General features: G+C 36.9%; 1 protein-coding gene across 2 annotated transcripts in view; it reads right to left on the bottom strand.

Moving 5' to 3' along the window:
• MANEA (mannosidase endo-alpha) overlaps positions 1-20,787 on the bottom strand; it is an 84,263-nt gene that overhangs the window by 28,419 nt on the left and 35,057 nt on the right. For both annotated transcript variants that reach the window (XM_004767061.3, XM_045084231.1), the window contains exon 3: positions 1,993-2,102. In XM_004767061.3, the coding sequence (XP_004767118.1) occupies positions 1,993-2,102 (110 nt within the window). The remainder of the gene's footprint in view (positions 1-1,992; positions 2,103-20,787) is intronic.

Raw genomic sequence — 20,787 nt, 5'->3', positions numbered from 1 at the left:
GCAAAGTCTACAAAAGCAAAAATAAACAAGTGGGACTACATCAAACTAAAATGCTTCTGCACAACAATGTGAAAGGCAACCTAGGAAATAGGAGAAAATATCTGCATATCATATATCTGATACGGAGTTAATATCCAAAATCAATTTTAAAAAGCATACGATCTAATTTTAAAAAGGGCAGAAGTTCAGAATATTTTTTCTAAGAAGATATCTGGATGGCCAACAGGTACCTGAAGATGTGCTCATCCTCACTGATTATCAGGGAAATGCAAATCAAACCACAATGAGATACACCTCACACCTACTAGTAAAGCTATTATCAAAAAGACAAGAAATAACCAGTATTGGGAGCAACCGGGTTGCTCAGTCAGTTGCACATCCAGCTCTTGGTTTCTGTCCAGTCATGATCTCAGGATCAGGGGATCAAGTCCCCCAAAAGGATCTATGCTCCACGTGGAGTTGAGATGCTCCTTCTCGATCTCTGACCCTAGCCCCACCCATGGACACACAGGCCCTCCCTTTCTCCCCCAAATAAAACAATCCTTAAGAAATAACAAGTGTTGGAGAGGATGGGGAGAAAAGAGAACCCTTGTGCACTGTTGGTGGGAATATAAATTGATGCAGCCACTATGGAAAACACTATGGAAGTACTTTAAAGAACTAAAAATAAAACTACATAGGGGGAGACAAACCATGAGACTGTGGACTCTGAAAAACAAACTGAAGGTTTTGGAGGAGACAGGCGTGGGGGTTTGGGTGAGCCTCATGGTGGGTATTACAGAGGGCACGTATTGCATGGATCACTGGGTGTGGTGCATAAGCAATGATTTTTGGAACACTGAAAAACAAAACAAAACAAAAACAAACAAAAAACTACAAATGATCCAGCAGTTCCCCTTTGGTTATTTAACCAAAGGAAATAAAACAAGTTAAAAAAAATACTGATGTTTACTTCACAATTACAAGCATACCTCAGACATTACAGGTTTGGTTCCAGACCACACAATAAAGTGAATATTGCAAAAAAGTGAGTCAAATGAATTTTTTGGCTTCCCAGTGCATAACAAAGTTCATCTTACACTATGCTATAGTCTGTTAAGTTTGTAATAGCATTATGTCTAAAACACTATGTATCGTAATTAAAAGACACTTTATTTCTAAAAAATGCTAGCCATCATTGATCTTTCAGCAAGTCATAATCACTCATCACAGATCGCCTTAACATACATAACGAAAATGTTTGAAATATTTTAAGAATTACTAAAATGTGACACAGAACATGAAGCAAATGCTGTTGGAAAAATGCTGGTATATTTGCTATATGAAGGTTTGTCACAAAACTTCAATTTTTTAAAAATGTAGTATCTGCAAAGCACAAAATCTAAATGCAACAAAATGAGGTGTGCCTCATTCACAATAGCCAAGAACTGGAAATAACCTAAAATGTCCATTAATGGATGGAAAAATAAAATGGGGCCTATACACAAGGCAAATATTATTGTGCCACAAAAAGAAGGAAATCTCGCCATTTGCTACAACATAGATGGACCTTGAGGACCATCGATGGTCCTATACTATGTGAAATAAGCCAGGCAAAGACAAATATCCTATGACCTCACTTATATGTGGGATTGAAAAAAAAAATACAAAACCTCATGGTTATCTGAGGTAGGAGTGGGGAGGGGGTGAAATGCGTGAAGATGGTTAAAAGGTACAACTTCCAGTCATAAAATTAAAAAATAAAAACCAAAAACTAGGTATATAATGTACAGCATAGTAACTACAGTTAATATTGTATGATGCATTTGAAAGCCACTAAGAGAACAGATCTTAAAAATTCTTAACATAGGAAAAATTTTGTAATTGTATAATGAATATTAACTAGACTTATTGTATGATCACTTCACAAAATAAACACACCAAATCATTATGTTGAACACCTGAAACTAATGTAATATGTCTATGATATCTCAAAAAAATAAAATGAAATACCTTCAAATTATATTTATGAGCTTTATCCAAAATAGTTGGTACCAAGTCATCAGTATTTTCTCCATTCTCATCATTTGTACCAGGTGGGTACCAAGACAGGGCTAGTACACCTAAAAGAAAACACCAAAAAGAAAAATAAATACAGAAGTGGGAGTAATTGGAGATATTCTTAAAAAAAGAAAAAAAAAAAAAGAAAAAATTAAGGAGGCAGAATAAAGACCAAATTGTTAACAGCAAAAAAGAAAGACATCCTCATAAGTTGTTGTTTTGTTACTTTACTAGACAGGATCTATGGTTATTTGATTACTTTATATTGTTATATTTATGAATTCTTTATCAAGTATGAATATATTTAAGTTAATAGATTTTACTTTCCAGATTAGGTTTATAGAAAAATTGCACAGAAAGTACAGTTTCCATATATGCTCCTCTTACATACCTGCTCCCCACATACAGTTCTTGTTATTAATATCTTGCATTTATACAAGATACACACACACACACACACACACACGTGTATATATACACACACACACACACACATAATTTGTTACATGTGATGAACAAATACTGGCACATCAAAATTATGTATATACATAAATGCATACATATATATACATTTATACATATATAGATATATATATGTATTTGTTACATGTGATGAACCAATATTGATGCATCATTATTAACCAAAGCCCACAATTTAGATGAGGGCTTACTCTTTCTGATGTACAGCTCTATGGCTTCTGACAAAAGCATATGTGCCCACCATTAAGTATCATGCAGAATAGTTTTACAGACCTCAGAACCCACTGAAATCCACCTATTTATCCCTCCTCTCTTACTCCTCCCTCAACCGCCTGGATAATAATAGATCTTTTCAGTATCTCTATTGTTTTGTCTTTTCCACAATGCTACATAGGTGGAATCCTACCACTAACTTTTTCAGACTGGCTTGTTACACTTAGCAATACATAATAAAGGTTCATTTATATCTTTTTGTATATTTATAGATCATTCTTTTTACTGCTGCATGAGAACTCATTGCATAGATGTATGACAATTTATCCATTCACTTACTGGAACATACCATGGATGCTCCTAATTTGGGGCAATTATGAAGATTCAAGAAAAAAAAATAGTTTCTCCTTGTAGTACTTACTTTTGAAATGATACATCACAAAATAAGTTTTAGAAACATAAGCCCACAGGGGGGAAAAAATTACTTTGAAGGAATATTTGAAATCAACCATCAAACCCTCACTTATAATATGAAGAAATGAGAGACCATTAGAAAAAACTGCTTATTTCTATATCAACCAACACACTTTTTAAGGCATGGACAAAATACAATGGTACAAAAACAGAAGCATGTGGAAATATAGGAACTGCAAGGTTAGAAACTGGCAGAGAACTAAATTATAATATTTAAGCTTTATAGTCAACCTGCCATATACAGAATAGCCCAATCTAGAGAAACAAAGCAGAACTTTCATTAAAGTTTACAGAAAAAAAGATGTCCATGTCCTCTATCCACTCTGAAAATAAGATAGCAATAAGAACATAAGAAGTAGAAAAATCATCTATAATACATAAAGTGCTTTAGAGAAGCTTATAATTAGCCATGAAGGGAGTCTATTATATAGAGAAAAATGCCGGTAAGAAAAGTGGAAACAGTTGATCAAACATCTAAGCTGCCTAAGAGTCTAGCTTGTAAAAAGAACAATACCAATGGAGAGTCACAGTAAAAAACAAAACAAAAAACAAAAAACAAAACAAAAAAAAACCCCTCAATATAACTTATGTAAAAATCCTACAAAAAAATAAATTGAGACAAAATAGTAAAGAAAGGACATATAAAAGAAAGATTATGCCATGAAGCCTAGTAAAATTGTAAGCATAGCATTCTTCCATGAAATTCAAAACAAAATATTCCTGTTCCTAGCAATAGATTAGGTTACACACACCAACATTTCCATGAAAAAAAATATTAAATAAAATATAGGTTACAAAAAACTTCTTAGCCAAAGAGCTGAAAAGTAAGGGATTACCTGTCCAAACTGAGGCAAAAACATGAAATGAGCAAGGAATTCAGTCTTCCCAAAACATAATTGGCAGAAGTAAACCAAATATCAAAACCAGTGGATAAAGCCCCAGGTTAACAGCACTTGGGAAATTCTCTGGCTTTAAAGTGAGTAGTGTTTTCTACTGTATTTAACAACACAGATAAAGAACATTTTCATTATCACACTAAGTTCTACTGGACAGTATTGCTAAACTGCTGATTCTCATAATACCCTAATCATTTCATTTTTATCTACTGATTTTCTTCCTCCTTATTCTCACTGAAGTTATACTCTAAGCCTTGAGGAAAATGCTCTTTGTTCTTGATTATTACTTTCAGCTTTTTATTATATCAAATTATCATTTCCAAATGTCTAATTCTATCTCCATACTGTGCTCCACAATCTAATTTTTCCTTGTACAGTATCTTTTGGACTATATCACTCCTGAGTTCTGAATAAGTAATGGTCTGGGAAATAAGTCAGTGATGGTCCTCCTCAGGAAGAGGAGTGGACCACTTACAATGGTTATGAATCATCACAACAACCAGAGGTTTCTCTAACACAAACTAAGTATCATTTATAAATAAGATTACTGCATATTGCTACTATCTCACTTGTGTAGTGAAAAGGGATATTCTTTGAGGTCTTTTCTCAGAATATTAGCATTTCATTTTATTATTTTTAAAAATATTTATTTATTTACTTTAGAGAGCACAAGACAGTGTGCAAAAGTTAGAGGGAAGGGCAGAGGGAGTGAATCTTCAAGTAGACTCCTCACTAAGCTCAGAGCCCAACAAGGGACTCGATCTCATGACTCATGAGAGTACTACCTGAACTGAAACCAAGATCAGGCATGTAAATGACTGAGCCATCTAGGCATCCCTAACATTTTATTAAATGCAGATGTCACATCAATCATGTTGTTTCTCCACAGCACACATCATAGGGCCTTCAATATAAGTGATACTCACTTTTGTGTGTGTGCGTGTGTGTGTGTGTGTGTGGTTACATGATAAATCTAAACAGGACAATAGTTAAGAACATAAGATATGAAATCAGACAGACCTAGAGACTCAAGTTTCCATTTTATTATTTGATAGTTGGTTATCTTTAATTTAAATTTCCATTTGTAAATTGGGGATAAGTTCAGTTCATTCCCTAAAAGTGTGTTTTAAAAAGTATAGAGAATGACTTACATAGAATAAGACCCCCAAAAGTAATTACAAAGATGATAATAAAAAGATAATGGCAAATAAATTAGGATACATTTAACTCCACAGAACTTATGATAGCTTCCCCTATATTCAGGTACGTAACTTACTGTTTCCTTTAAACATACCAAACATTACTTCAAACTAAAGATTTAGCAGAAAGGCAAGCCCAGTTCCAGATATAAACAATATTATCACTACACAAGATAACCCATGTTCAACAAAAAATATAAGGCATATAAAAAAGCAAGAAAAAAAGTAAAAAAACTGTCAAGAGGCAAAACAGGCAACAGAAGCAGACTCTGATATGAATCAGATGCTGAAATAATTAGACAAGGAATATAAAATCACTGTGCTTAAAACACTAAAGGATCTAATGGTAAAAGATAGCCATTATATGTCGATCATCAGGTGGGATGTTTCAGCAGAGATGAAAACTCTAAGAATCAAAGAGTTCAGGGAAGATAAAGTAGGGTGACCACAAGCTCACCTCCTCTCATGGACACACCTGTGAGATAATAGCTACATTTATGTAACTAGCTCTGAAAATGATCTGAAGACTGACAGAAAAGACCCTCTGCAGTTAATCATACCCAGGGAGTCACATCAAAAAGGTAGGAGTGGTGGAATCACAGTTGGGAATCAAAACACTGGGTGAGATTAACCACAACCAGTACTCAGACTAGCAAAGAGAAGGAGAGGATTAAACCTCACACCAGGCAAAGAGAACACTGGGAAATGCCCTGGGAAGATGAGTCGCCATAACATCTGGCCTTGAAAATCAATGGGGCTTAACTTCAGGAGCTTTTAGTATCAGCAAAAATTAACTCCACTTATTTTGAAAATCAGCTAGGCTTAACTTCAGGAGAGTCAGACAATGATAGGAAACAGTCCTGCCTTTAAAAAGACAGAATAATAAAAAAAACTCAACCAGAACCAAAGCATAATAGTAGCAGTTTGAAAAGTGCCTGGGGTATACATGAAGGAGAGTTACTTAATAATCTCAGAACATATGTTTGAGGGGTAGGCATCATCAAAAGTACTGGTGGGTGCCATTTCTCTTCCCCTCCCCAGTGCTAGATAGCCAGACACTTGCAGGAGCCAGCAAAACACTACCTATCTTGCTATCACTATTTACCTGTAGACCTGCTGATCCAACCCTCCTGCATTGGAAAGCATCCCACCAAAGTGGTTCCTACCCCCCCACCAAGAACCTGCAAGTAGCTCCACTAGGAACTAGCACCACTCAAAAATGGTGCCTACCCTGGGGAGGGGGAAGATAATCCCATACACCAGAATGCCCACAGTTCCTGCATCAAAGACTCTTCACTGGCTGAGCAAAAAGTAAGGTTTGCTATTTGGTATACCACAGCTATGGCAGGCTAAGTTCAGAGAGCCTGACTGCTGATTCCACCCACCTATGAGACTGCTGAGGCCTCAAACAGACTTCTCAATTGTACAAATTCTGCCTTGTTTGCCCAAAGTAGGCAAAGCAGGTCACTGCAGTTGGCTCGGCTGAAGGCAAATGCAGTTCAGTCACAACATTAGGGCACACGTAGCATGCAGAGGAGACAACCCAGGAGTACCTGTTTCTGGTGACCAAGGGGGTACTGACAGGGTACCACAGGACTTCTACAGAAAGCACAATTTTAAAGACAAAGAGACATAGCTGACCTCCCTAATATATGGACACAGAGAGTTAGACAAAACGAGAAGATGGAGAAATATGTTCCAAGTGAAAGAACAAGACAAATCACATCAAAAGAGCTCAATGAAACTAAGATAAGCAAATATGCCTGACAGAGAATTCAATTCAAAGTAATGGGCATAAGGATAATAACTGGATTTTACAATAGAGTAGATGAACTCAGAACTTCCAACAAAGAAATGTGTAAAAAAGAACCAGTAAGGGATGTTAGCTGGGCATCTGCCTTTGGCTCAGGCCAGGATCACAGGGTCCTAGGATTGAGTCCCACATCAGGCTTCTTGCTTCGTGGGGAGCCTGCTTCTTCCTCTCCCACTCTCTCTGCTTGTGTGCACTCTTTCTCTGTCAAGTAAGTAAGTAAATAAATAAAATCTTAAAAAAAAAAAAAAAAAACAGAGATAAAGAACTCAACAGCAGAGATTAAAAAAATACATTAGAGGGAATCAACAGATTAGAGGATGCAGAATAGATCAGTAATCTGGAAGACAGGACAATGGAAAGCAAACTAAGCTGAACAAAAAAGAGAAAAGAGATTAATAAAACAGTAAGAATAGGTTAAGGAAACTCATTACCAAGTGAAATAACATTCCCTTTGTAGAAGTAATAGTAACAGGAAAGAGAGAAGGGAGGAGAATATTTGAGAAAAATAAAGCTGAACACTTCCATAATGTGGGGAAGGAAACAGATACCACATCCAAAAAGTCCACACAGCCCCCAACAAGATAAACCCAAGGTCCACACCAAGACACATAAGTAAAAGGCAAAGAGTAATGACAGATAATTTTAACATCAACAAAAGAAAACAGTTACATACAAAGGAAACTCCATAAGGCTATCAGTTGATTGCTCAGCAGAAACTGTGCTGGCCAGAAACAAGTGGCATGATATATTTAAATGGATGAAAGGGAAAAACATACTCGCAACCAAGAAGATCCAAAAAGGTTATTCAGAATAGAACAAGAGGTAGTTTTCCAAACGAAAGTTAAAGGAGTGCATCACCACTAAACCAGGCTTACATGATAAATAGAATTATTCAAATCAGAAGAAGAGAACATAATTTCAGGTAGGATAATTATAAAGAAAAACATTTTACAGGTAAAAGCACACATACAGTAAAGGTATTAGATGGGGACGCCTGGGTGGCTCAGTGGGTTAAGCCTCTATCTTCGGCTCAGGTCATGATCTCAGGGTCCTGGCCATGCATCGGGCTCTCTGCTCAGTGGGGAGCCTGCTTTTCCCTCTCTCTCTGCCTGCCTCTCTGCCTACTTGTAATCTCTGTCAAATAAATAAATAAAATCTTAAAAAAAAAAAGGTAATAGATGAATCACTTATAAAGCCAGTATGGAGGTTAAGACACAGAAGCAGGGGCACCTGGGTGGCTCAGTTGGTTAAGCGACTGCCTTCGGCTCAGGTCATGATCCCGGAGTCCCAGGATCGAGTCCCGCATCGGGCTCCCAGCTCCATGGGGAGTCTGCTTGTCCCTCTGACCTTCTCCCCTCTCATGCTCGCTCTCTCTCTCACTCTCTCTCTCAAATAAATAAATAAAAATCTTTAAAAAATATAAAAAAAAAAGACACAGAAGCAGTAAAGTCAATGATATTTATAAAAATCATTCAATACATATACAAAATAAAAATATATATGACAAAATATATATAAAACAAAGGGGGAGTAAAACTTTAGTGCTTTCAGAATGTGTTTGAATTTAACCAACCATTAATATAGACTGATATGCATGTTATATACAAACTAATGGAAACCAAATCAAAAACCTGTAACATACACACACACACAATCCAAGACTAACACTATGAAAGGCCATCAAACTAAATTAAGAAAGGATACAGAGAAAAACTAAAACAACAACAAAATATTAACAAAATGGTAATAAGTATATGCCTATCAATAATTTAAATGTCAACTGGACTAAATAAAAAACAGGGCTACTGAATGGATAACAGAACAAGACCCATCAATATTCTGCCCACAACAGATTCACTTCAGACCTAAATATATGCACACACTGAAAGTGAAGGAGAGCTGGAAAAACATACATCATGAAAAAAAAAAAAAAGAGAGAGAGAGAGAGAGAGGAATAAAAGAAAGCTGTGGTAGCAATATTACTGTAAGACAAAAAATCCTTAAAACAAAGACTGTAGCAAGAGACAAAGGGAATTACATAATGATAAAGAGATCAACTTAACAAGAAGATATAATGACTATAAATATCTATGCATCCAAAATAGAAGCACCTAAATATATAAGGCAAACATTAATAGACAGAAATGGAGAAACTGACAGCCTTACAATAATAGTAGAGATCTTTAACATTTCACTTATATCAATGGATAGATAATCAAGACAGAAAATCAATGAGTAAAAAGTAGCTCTGAATGACACATTATAGCAGATGGGAATTAACAGATATATAAAGAACATGCATTCTATACAAAACAAGAATATGTTCTTTTCAAATGCACATGAAACATTCTCGAAGACATATCACACAGAACAAGTCTCAATAAATTTAAAACATTAAAATCACATACAGCATCTTTTGATCATAATAGTATGAAACTAGAAATCAATTACCAGAGAAAAATCTGGAAAAAACATAAACACATGGAAGCTAAACAACATGCTACAAAACAGTGAATGAGTCAACAATGAAATCAAAGGGGAAATCAAAAAGTACACAGAGAAAAGTGAAAATGAAAATATACCAGTAAAAAATATTTGGGATACAACAAAAGCAGTTCTGAGAAGTTTATGGCAATACAGGCCTATCTCAAGAAACAAACAAAAAAATCTCAAATAAATAACCAAACACACACCTAACAGAGCTAGAAAAAGAACAAACATAGGCAAAAAAACAGCAGAAGGAAGGAAATTATAAGTTTAGAACAGAAATAGGTAAAATAGAGACTAAAAGAAAAACTGAAAAAAGATCAAAGAAACCAGAAACTTGTTCTTTTAACAGACAAACAAAATTGATAAACTTTTAGCCAGACTCACCAAGAAAGAGAGGACTCAAAGAAATGAAATCAGAAATGAGGGAGAAATAACCACCAACCCCACAGAGCTGTGAAGATTTTTAAGAGAATATAATGAAAAATTACATACCAACAAACTGGGACAAGGAGTGCATAGGTGGCTCAGTCAGTTAAGCACCCAACTTGATTTTGGCAGAAGTCATGATCTCAGGATCAAGAGATCAAACCTACATTGGGTTCTTCTCTGGGCATGGAGCCTGCTTAACCTTCTTCCTCTATCTCTGCCCCTCCCACCATTAGCACTCTACTTAAAAAAAAATGTCCATACCCAATGGATTCACATGTGAATTCTACCAGACATTTAAAGAAGAGTTAATATTTATTTTTCTCAAAGTATTCCCCAAAACAGAAGATGTAAAACTTCCAGATTCATTCTATGAGGCCAGCATTATCTTGATACCAAAACTGGAAAAAAACAATACACAGAAATAAAACTGGAGGCCAATATCTCTAATGACCATAGATGCAAAATCCTCAACAAAATACCAGCAAACAGAATTCAGCAATGTATTAAAAGGATCATTCACCACAATCAAGTAGGATTTATTCTAGGGATGCAAGGGTGTTTCAATATGCACAAAACAATCAATGTGATACATCACACTAAGAGAAAGGATTAAAATCATATGGTCAGCTCAATGCATGCAGAAATAGCAACTGACAATAATATACTCATTCACGATAAACTCTCAACAAAGTGGGTTTAGAGGTAATATAACCTAATAATGGCTACATATTAAAACCCGCAGTTAATATCCCACTCAATGGTGAAAAACTGAAGTCTTTCCTCTATCAAGAATGAAATAGGGGGCGCCTGGGTGGCTCAGTGGGTTAAGCCGCTGCTTTCAGCTCAGGTCATGATCTCAGGGTCCTGGGATCGAGTCCCGCATCAGGCTCTCTGCTCAGCAGGGAGCCTGCTTCCTCCTCTCTCTGCCTGCCTCTCTGCCTACTTGTGATCTCTCTCTGTCAAATAAATAAATAAAATCTTTAAAAAAGAAAGAATGAAATAGGGACGCCTGGGTGGCTCAGTTGGTTAAGCGGCTGCCTTCAGCTCAGGTCATGATCCCAGAGTCCTGGGATCGAGTCCCACATCGGGCTCTTTGCTCGGAAGGGAGTCTGCTTCTCCCTCTGCCTCTAGCCTGCCACTCTGTCTGCCTGTGCTTGCACTCTGTATCTCTCTCTCTCTCTCTAACAAAAAAGAATGAAATAAAGATGTCCACCCTCACAATTTTTATTCAGACTACTGAAGTCCTAGGTGCAATAACCAGAGAAGAAATAAAAGGTATTAAAATTGGCAAGGAAGAAGTAAAACAGTCACTATGCAAAAATATGCATAAATAAAATATGAATTTGCATATGATTATATGATGTGATTACTAAGAATAAATAATTCAGTAAAGTTGCAAGATAGAAGAATAATATATAGAAACCCGTTGCATTATCTATATATTGATGACAATGTAGCAGAAAGAAATTAAGAAAATAATTTTGTTTCCAATAACACCAAAAATAATTTAAAAATCTAAGAATAAACTTAACTAGGGAGGTGAAAAACCTGTACTCTGAAACTATAAAATATGGATGAAAAAAATTAAAGAGGACACAAATAAATGGACAGGTATTCCATATTCATGGTTTGGAAGAATTAATATTGTTGAAATGTCCAGGATCATCTAGGTGGCTCAGTCAGTTAAGTGTCTGTCTTCAGCTTGGGTCATGATCTCAGGGTCCTGGGATCGAGCCATGCATCAGGCTCCCTATTCAGTGCGGAGCCTGCTTCTCCCTCTCCCCTCCCTTGCTTGTGTTTTCTCTCTTGCTGCATCTCTCTCTGTCAAATAAATAAAATCTTTTAAAAAAAAGAAAAAGTGAAAAGTCCATATTAACTAAAGCAATCTACAGACTTAATGCAAACTCTATCAAAATACCAACAGCATTTTCACAGAACTGAACCAAGTAATCCTAAAATTTGTATAGAACCATAAGGCCTCAAAGAGCCAAAGCAATCTTGTGAAAGTAGAATTAAGTTGAAGGTATCACAATCCCAGATTTCAAAGTATACTACACAAAGCTGTGGTAATCGAAACAGTATGGTATTGGCCAAAAATGGACACATAAATCAATGGAATTGAATAGAGAGCCCAGAACTAAACCCCTGTTTATATGGTCAATTAGTCTATAACAAAGGTGGCAAGGACATATAATTGTAAAAATAAAGACTCTTCAATAAATGGTGCTGGTAAAGCTAGACAGCTACATGTAAAGTAATGAAATTGGACACTTTCTCACATTATACAAAAAAATAAACTCAAAAGGATTAAAGACCTATATGTGAGACCTGCAACTATATCTCTCCCTAAAAGAAAATAGCAATCTCTTTGACATTGTCCCTAGCAAAATTTTTCTAGTAACGTTTCCCTTTGCAAGGGAAACAAAAGCAAAAATAAACTACTGGGACTATATCAAAATAAAAAGCTTTTGCACAGCCTAGGAAACCATAAACAAAACGAAAAGGCAACCTACTGAACAGAAGGTATCTGTAAATCACAAACACAACACCAGCACCACCAAAAACAAAACAAAACCTGAAAAAATAATTTTTTTTAAAACTGCACAGAAGACTTGAATATTTTTTCCAAAGAAGACACACAGATGACCATTAGACACATGAAAAGATGTTCAACTCACTAATCATCAGGGAAATGCCAGTCAAGACACCTTACATCTGACAGTATGGCTAGAATCAAAACAACAAGATATAAGTCTTGGCAAGGATGTGGGAAAAAAGGAACCCTTGTGCACACTGATGAGACTGTAAATTGGTACAGACACTGTGGAAAAAAGTATGGAGGTTCCTTAAAAAATTAAAAATAGAGATACCATATGGTCAGGGTGCCTGGGTGGTTCAGTCTGTTAAGCCTCTGCCTTCAGCTCAGGTCACAATCTCAGGGTCCTTGGACTGAGCCCCACATTAGGCTCCCTACTCAGTCAGGAGTCTGTTCTTCCTTCTAAATCTTAAAAAATATCCAGAAATGACCCAGAAATCCTACTACTGGGTATTTATGCACAGAAATCAAAAACACTAATTTAAGAAGATATATGCACCCCTATGTTTATTGCAGCATTATTTACAATAGCCAAAATACAGAGGCAGACCAAGTGTCCATGAGCAGATAAACTGCTAAAAAGATATGGTGTGTGTATACATGTATAACACAAAATGGAATATTACCCAGTCATAAAAAGAATGAGATCTCATCATTTGCAACCATATGGATGGACCTAGAGCATATAAAGTAAAATAAGTCAGGCAGTCAAATACCATGGGACTTCAGTTATATGTGGAACCTAAAAAAATAAAAGAACAACAAACAAAGCAGAAACAGACCCATAAATACAGGTCGTTGCCTGATGGGAGGAAGGTGGGGGAATAGGTGAAATGGATGAGAGGTATTAAGAAGTGCAAACTTAAAAGAGTAAGTCATAGAGATAGAAGATATAGCATAGGGAATGTCAATAATATTCTAATAACATTTCATAGTGACAGATGGTGACCACACTTATGCTAGCACTAAGTAATATATAGGATACACTGAACCAATATTTTGTACATCTTAAACAAATACAACACTGTATATTAATTATACTTCAATACAAAGAATCAAGTAGAAATACTGGAAATGAAAAATGTTAAAAGATGAAGAATACCTTCAATAGACTCATGAACAGACTGAACAGAGCTGAGGAAAAGAGGTATCTTCAAGCAAGTCACAAAAAATTACAAAAATTAAAATAGAATAAGATTAAAACAAAGTATCCAACATCCAACAGCTCTAGGATAAACATCAATATTCTATCATACATGTAATTAAAAACTCAGAAGAGATAGAAGGAATATGTGTCAAAATAATTGCAGGAGGGAGGAGTCAAGATGGCAGAGAAGTAGCAGGCTGAGACAACATCAGGTAGCAGGAGATCCGCTAGACAGCTTATCAAACCATTCCAAACACCTACAAATCCAACAGGAGATCAAAGAGAAGAAGAGCAACAATTCTAGAAACAGAAAATCAACCACTTTCTGAAAGGTAGGACTGGCAGAGAAGTGAATCCAAAGTGACAGGAAGATAGATGTCAGGGGAGGGGCCGGCTCCCGGCAAGCAGCAGAGAAATGGAGCACAAAATCAGGACTTTTAAAAGTCTGCTCCACTGAGGGACAACGCTCGAGAGGCTAAACCAGGGGGACGCCCAGGCGAGAACAATGTGGCCCCTGGTACTGTGGGTTCACAGGAGGATTGGGGGTATCTGAGTGTCACAGAGCTCGCAGGTATTAGATCAGAGAAGCCAGCTATAGAGACAGAGCCAAGGAGTGAGCTCTCAAGTCAGGGTTACCTTGAACCCTAATCCATGGCACAGGACACTGCTCTGTGAGGGGAGTCCCCACAATGAGGGGAGACCCTCCCTGTAAGAGCTCAGGCATCTGCAGGGTTTGGAGACTCTAGGCATAGCTGTGTGCCAGAGACAGAGATGCTTGGTCACAGGCTGGGTGAGCTCGGAGTACAGCCAGAGGCCAGGGAGATGGAGTGATTGAGCACTTTTCTCTGAGCACGGCCAGGGTCAGGGAGACAAGAGTGACAGAATGCTTTTCTCTGAGGATGAACTGAGGAGTGTGGCCCCGAGCTCTCGGCTCCTCTGGGCCAGAGACTGACTGGGAGGCTGCCATTTTCATTCCCGTCCTCCAGAACTCTACGGAAAGTATTCAGGCAACAAAAGCTCCTGAAAGCGAACCTGAGCAGATTACTTAGCCTGGTGCCTGGTAAGGGCAATGCAATTCCACCTGGGGCAAAGACACTTGAGATTCACTACAACAGGCTCCTTCCCCAGAAGATCAACAAGAAATCCAGCCAAGACCAAGTTCACTTACGAAGGAGAACAGTGAAATTCCAGAGGAGGAGAAAGCAAAGCATGGAATTCATGGCTTTCTCCACATGAATTGTTAGTCTTGCAAAGTAAATTAATTTTTTTTTATTTATTTATTTTCTTCTGCTAATTTTTTTAACTTCTACCCTTTCCTCTTTTAGCATTTTTTAACTAGTTTATCTTAATACCTTTCATTAAAAAAATCTTTTTTGAACTTTCATTATTATAGTCACATTTTATCATTCATTGTATCTAGCTTTATTTTTGTATACACATAGGGTTTTTTCCTATAAAAAATTTGGGGTACAACTTCTTCTAATAGATCAAAATACACCCTAAATCTAGCACCAGGCTTGTTCAAGTCTCCAGCCCGGGCAAATTCTCTCTACTTCCTTTTTCTTTATTCTCCCAACCAACTTACTTTATCAACTCCTTTTTTAGAAATTTAAAACAAAACAAACAAAAAACACTTTTCATCTTTATACTGATATTCCATCCCTCCATTGTGTTTACCCTTATATATGTTTTTCATTCTTTAAAAATTTGAGAGGTAGTTTCTCCTAAGAGACGAAAATACTCCCCAAATTAAGTGGGTGACCCTGTTCTAGTCACCAGTCTGAAAAAATACAAATATATATATATTTGTATTTTTTCTTTATTTTGTTTTCTTTTTAAAATTTTTTTTCCTGAAATTTTAACCCCTATCTCCCCACCCCACGATTTGGGATCTCTTCTGATTTGGTTAAAGCACATTTCTCTGGGGTCTTTGCCATCCTTTTAGTATTTTATTTGCTCCTTCATATATTCTTAGCTGGACAAAATGACAAGGCAGAAAAATTTGCCACAAAAAAAAGAACAAGAGGAAGTACCGAAGGCTAAGGACCTAATCAATATAGACATTGGTAATATGTCAGATATAGAGTTGAGAATAACGATTCTCAAGGTTCTAGCCAGGCTCGAAAAAGCACGGAAGAAACTAGAGAAACCTTGCTCAGAGAAATAAAAGCCCTTTCTGGAGAAATAAAATAACTAAAATCTAACCAAGTTGAAATAAAAAAAGCTATTAATGAATTGCAATAAAAAATGGAGATTCTTACTGCTGGAATAAATGAGGCAGATGAAAGAATTAGTGATAGGGAATACCAAATGACAGAGAATAAAGAAGGTGAGCAAAAGAGAGACAAACAACTACTGCACCACGAGGGGAGAATCTGAGAGATAAGTGATACCGTAAGATGAAACAACATTAGAATAATTGGGATTCCAGAAAAAGAAGAAAGAGAGAGGGGAGCAAAAGGTATATTGGAGCAAATTATTGTAGAGAATTTCCCTAATATGGCAAAGGGAACAAGCATCAAAATCCAGGAGGGGCAGAGTACCCCCCCTCATAATCAATAGGAATAGTTCCATACCCCGACATCTAATAGTAAAATTTACAAGTCTTAGCAACAAAGAGAAAATCCTGAAAGCAGCCCAGGACAAAAAGTCTATAACATACAATGGTAAAAATATTAGATGGGCAGCAGACTTATCTACAGAGACCTGGCAGGCCAGAAAGAACGGGCATGATATATTCAGTGCACTAAACGAGAAGAACATGCAGCCAAGAATACTATATCCAGCCAGGCTATCATTGAAAATAGAAGGAGAGATTAAAAGCTTCCAGGACAAACAAAACCTGAAAGAATTTGCAAACACCAAACGAGCTCTACAGGACATATTGAAAGGGGTCCTCCAAGCAAAGAGAGAGCCTACAAGTGGTAGATCAGAAAGGAACAGAGACCATATACAGTAACAGTCACCTTACAGGCAATACAATGGCACTAAATTAATATCTCTCAATAGTTACCCTGATGCAAATGGGCTAAATACCCCAATCAAAAGACACAGGGTATCAGAATGGATGAAAAAAACAAAACCCATCAATATGCTGCCAGTAAGAAACTCATTTTAGACCCAAAGACACCTCCAGTTTTAAGTGAGGAGGTGGAAAACAATTTACCATGCTAATGGACATCAAAAGAAAGCTGGGATGGCAATCCTTATATCAGATCAATTAGATTTTTAGCCAAAGACTATAATAAGAGATGAGAAAGGACACTATATCATACTCAAAGAATCTGCCCAACAAGAAGATCTAACAATTTTAAATGTCTATGCCCCTAACATGGGAGCAGCCAACTATATAAACCAATTAATAACAAAATCAAAGAAACACATCAACAATAATACAATGATAGTAGGGGACTTTAACACTCCCCTCACTGAGATGGACATATCATCCAAGCAAAAGATCAACAAGGAAATAAAGGCCTTAAATGACACACTGGACCAGATGGACATCACCGATATATTCAGAACACTCCATCCCAAAGCAACAGAATACACATTCTTCTCTAGTGCACATGGAACATGCTCCAGAATAGATCACATCCTGCGTCCTAAATGAGGTCTCAACCGGTATCAAAAGACTAGGTCCATTCCCTGCATATTTTCAGACCACAATGCTCTGAAGCTAGACTCAATCACAAGAGGAAATTTGGAAAGAACCCAAATACATGGAGACTAAACAGCAGCCTTTTCAAGAATGAATGCGTCAACCAGGACATTAGAGAAGAATTAAAAAAATTGATGGAAGCAAATGATAATGAAAACACAATGGTTCAAAATCTGTGGGACGAAGCAAAGGCAGTCCAAAAGGAAAATATATAGCGATACAAGCCTTTCTCAAGAAACAAGAAAGGTCTCAAATACACAACCTAACCCTACACCTAAAGGAGTTGCAGAAAGAACGACAAAGAAAGCCTAAGCCCAGCAGAAGAAGAGAAATCATAAAGATCAGAGCAGAAATCAATGAAATAGAAGCCAAAGAAACAATAGAACAAATCAACGAAATTAGGAGATGGTTCTTTGAAAGAATTAATAAGATTGATAAATCCCTGGCCAGACTTATCAAAAAGAAAAGAGAAAGGACCCAAATAAATAAAGTCATGAATGAAAGAAGAGAGACCACAAGCAACACCAAAGAAATACAAACAATTATAAGAACATTTTATGAGCATCTCTATGACAACAAATTTGACAATCTGAAAGAAATGGATGCATTCCTAGAGACATGTAAACTACCACAACTGAACCAGGAAGAAATAGAAAAGACCCATAGCCAGTAAGGAGATTGAAACAGTCATCAAAAATCTCCAAACAAACAAAAGCCCAGGGCCAGACAGCTTCCCAGGAGAATTCTACCAAACATTTAAAGAAGAACTAATTCCTATTCTCCTGAAACTGTTCCAAAAAATAAAAATAGAAGGAAAACTTCCAAACTCATTTTATGAGGCTAGCATTACTTGATCCCAAAACCAGACAAGGATCCCATCAAAAAAGAGAATTACAGACCAATATCCTTGACGAACACAGATGCAAAATTTCTCACCAAAATACTAGCCAATAGGATCCAAAAGGATTATTCACCATGACCAAGTGGGATTTATTCCAGGGCTGCAAGGTTGGTTCAACATCCACAAATCAATCAATGTGATACAATACATTAATAAAAGAAAAAACAAGAACCATATGATACTCTCAATAGATGCTGAAAAAGCATTTGATAAAGTACAGCATCCTTTCTTGATCAAAACTCTTCAAAGTATAGGGACAGAGCATACATACCTCAATATTATCAAAACCATCTATGAAAAACCCCCTGCAAACATCATTCTCAATGGAGAAAAACTGAAATCTTTCCCGCTAAGGTCGGGAACACGGCATGGATGTCCATTATCACCACTGCTATTCAACATAGTACTAGAAGTCCTAGCCTCAGCAATCAGACAACAAAAAGAAATTAAAGGCATCTAAATTGGCAAAGAAGAAGTCAAACTATCACTCTTGGCAGATGATATAATACTATATGTGGAAAACCCAAAAGACACCACTCCAAATCTGCTAGAACTTGTAGAGGAAATCAGTAAAATGTCAGGATATAAAATCAATGCAAAAAAATCAGTTGCATTTCTTTACACCAACAACAAGACAGAAGAAAGAGAAATTAAGGAGTCAATCCCATTTATAATTGCACCCCAAACCATAAGATACCCAGGAATAAACCTAACCAAAGAGGAAAAGAATCAATACTCAGAAAACTATAAAGTAGTCATGAAAGAAATTGAGGAAGACATAAAGAAATGGAAAAATGGGGGCACCTGGGTAACTCAGTGGGTTAAAGCCTCTGCCTCCTCTCAGGTCAGGATCCCAGAATCCTGGAATCGAGGTCCGCATAGGGCTCTCTGCTAAGCAGGGAGCCTGCTTTCCCTTCTCTCTCTGCCTGCCTCTCTGCCTGCCTCTCTATCTGTCAAAATAAATAAATAACATCTTTAAAAAAAATAAAAAATAAAAGGAAATGGAAAAATGTTCCATGCTCATGGCTTGCAAAAACAAATACTATGAAAATGCCTATGCTACCTAGAGCAATCTACACATTTAATGCAATCCTTATCAAAATTCCATTCATTTTTTTCAAAGAAATGGAACAAATAATCCTAAAATTTATATGGAACCAGAAAAGACCTTGGATAGCCATAGGAATATTGAAAAAGAAAGCCAAAGTTGGTGGTATCATAATTCTGGACTTTAAGCTCTATTACAAAGCTGTCATCATCAAGGCAGCAGGTACTGGCACAAAAACAGACACATAGATCAATGGAACAGAATAGAGAGCCCAGAAATAGACCCTCAACTCTATGGTCAACTAATCTTCGACCAAGCAGGAAAGAATGTCCAATGGAAAAAAGACAGCCTCTTCAACAAATGGTGTTGGGAAAATTGGACAGCCACATGCAGAAAAATGAAATTGGACCATTTCCTTACACCACACACGAAAATAGACTCAAAATGGATGAAGGACCTCAATGTGAGAAAGGAACCCATCAAAATCCTTGAGGAGAACACCTCTTCGACCTTAGCTGCAGTAACTTCTTCCTAGGAACATGGCCAAAGACAAGGGAAGCAAGGGCAAAATTGATGCTTTTGCACAGCAAAGGAAACAGTTAACAAACCAAAAGACAACTGACAGAATGGGAGAAGATATTTGCAAATGACACATCAGATAAAGGGCTAGTATCCAAAATCTATAAAGAACTTATGAAACTCAACACCCAAAGAACAAATAATCCAATCAAGAAAAGGGCAGAGGACATGAACAGACATTTCTGCAAAGAAGGCATCCAGGTGGCCAACAGACACATGAAAATGTGCTCCACATCACTCGGCATCAGGGAAATACAAATCAAAACCACAATGAGATACCACCCTACACCAGTCAGAATGGCTAAAATTAACAAGTCAGGAAATGACAGATGCTGGCGAGGATGTGGAGAAAGGGGAACCCTCCTACACTGTTGGTGGGAATGCAAGCTGGTGCAACTACTCTGGAAAACATCATGGAGGTTCCTCAAAAAGTTGAAAATAGAGCTACCCTATGGTGCAGCAATTGCACTACTGGGTGTTTACCCTAAAGATACAAACGTAGTGATCTGAAGGGGCATGTGCACCTGAATGTTTATAGCAGCAATGTCCACAATAGCCAAAAGATGAAAAGAGCCTAGATGTCCATCAACAGATGAATGGATAAAGAAGATGTGGTATATATATACCATGGAATACTATTCAGCCTTCAAGAGAAATGAAATCTTGCCATTTGTGATGCCATGGATGGAACTAGAGGGTATTATGCTTAGTGAAATAAGTCAATTGGAGAAAGACAACTATCATATGATCTCCCTGATATGAGGAAGTGGAGATGCAACGTGGGGAGTTTGGGGGGTAGGAAAAGAATAAATGAAACAAGA

Source organism: Mustela putorius, unplaced genomic scaffold (genome assembly GCF_011764305.1).
Source record: "Mustela putorius furo isolate JIRA1106 unplaced genomic scaffold, ASM1176430v1.1 tig00000759_pilon_pilon_pilon, whole genome shotgun sequence".
Lineage (NCBI taxonomy): Eukaryota > Metazoa > Chordata > Mammalia > Carnivora > Mustelidae > Mustela > Mustela putorius.
Note: the sequence above shows the minus strand (reverse complement) of the source record. Positions and strands in the feature narration are given on the sequence as shown.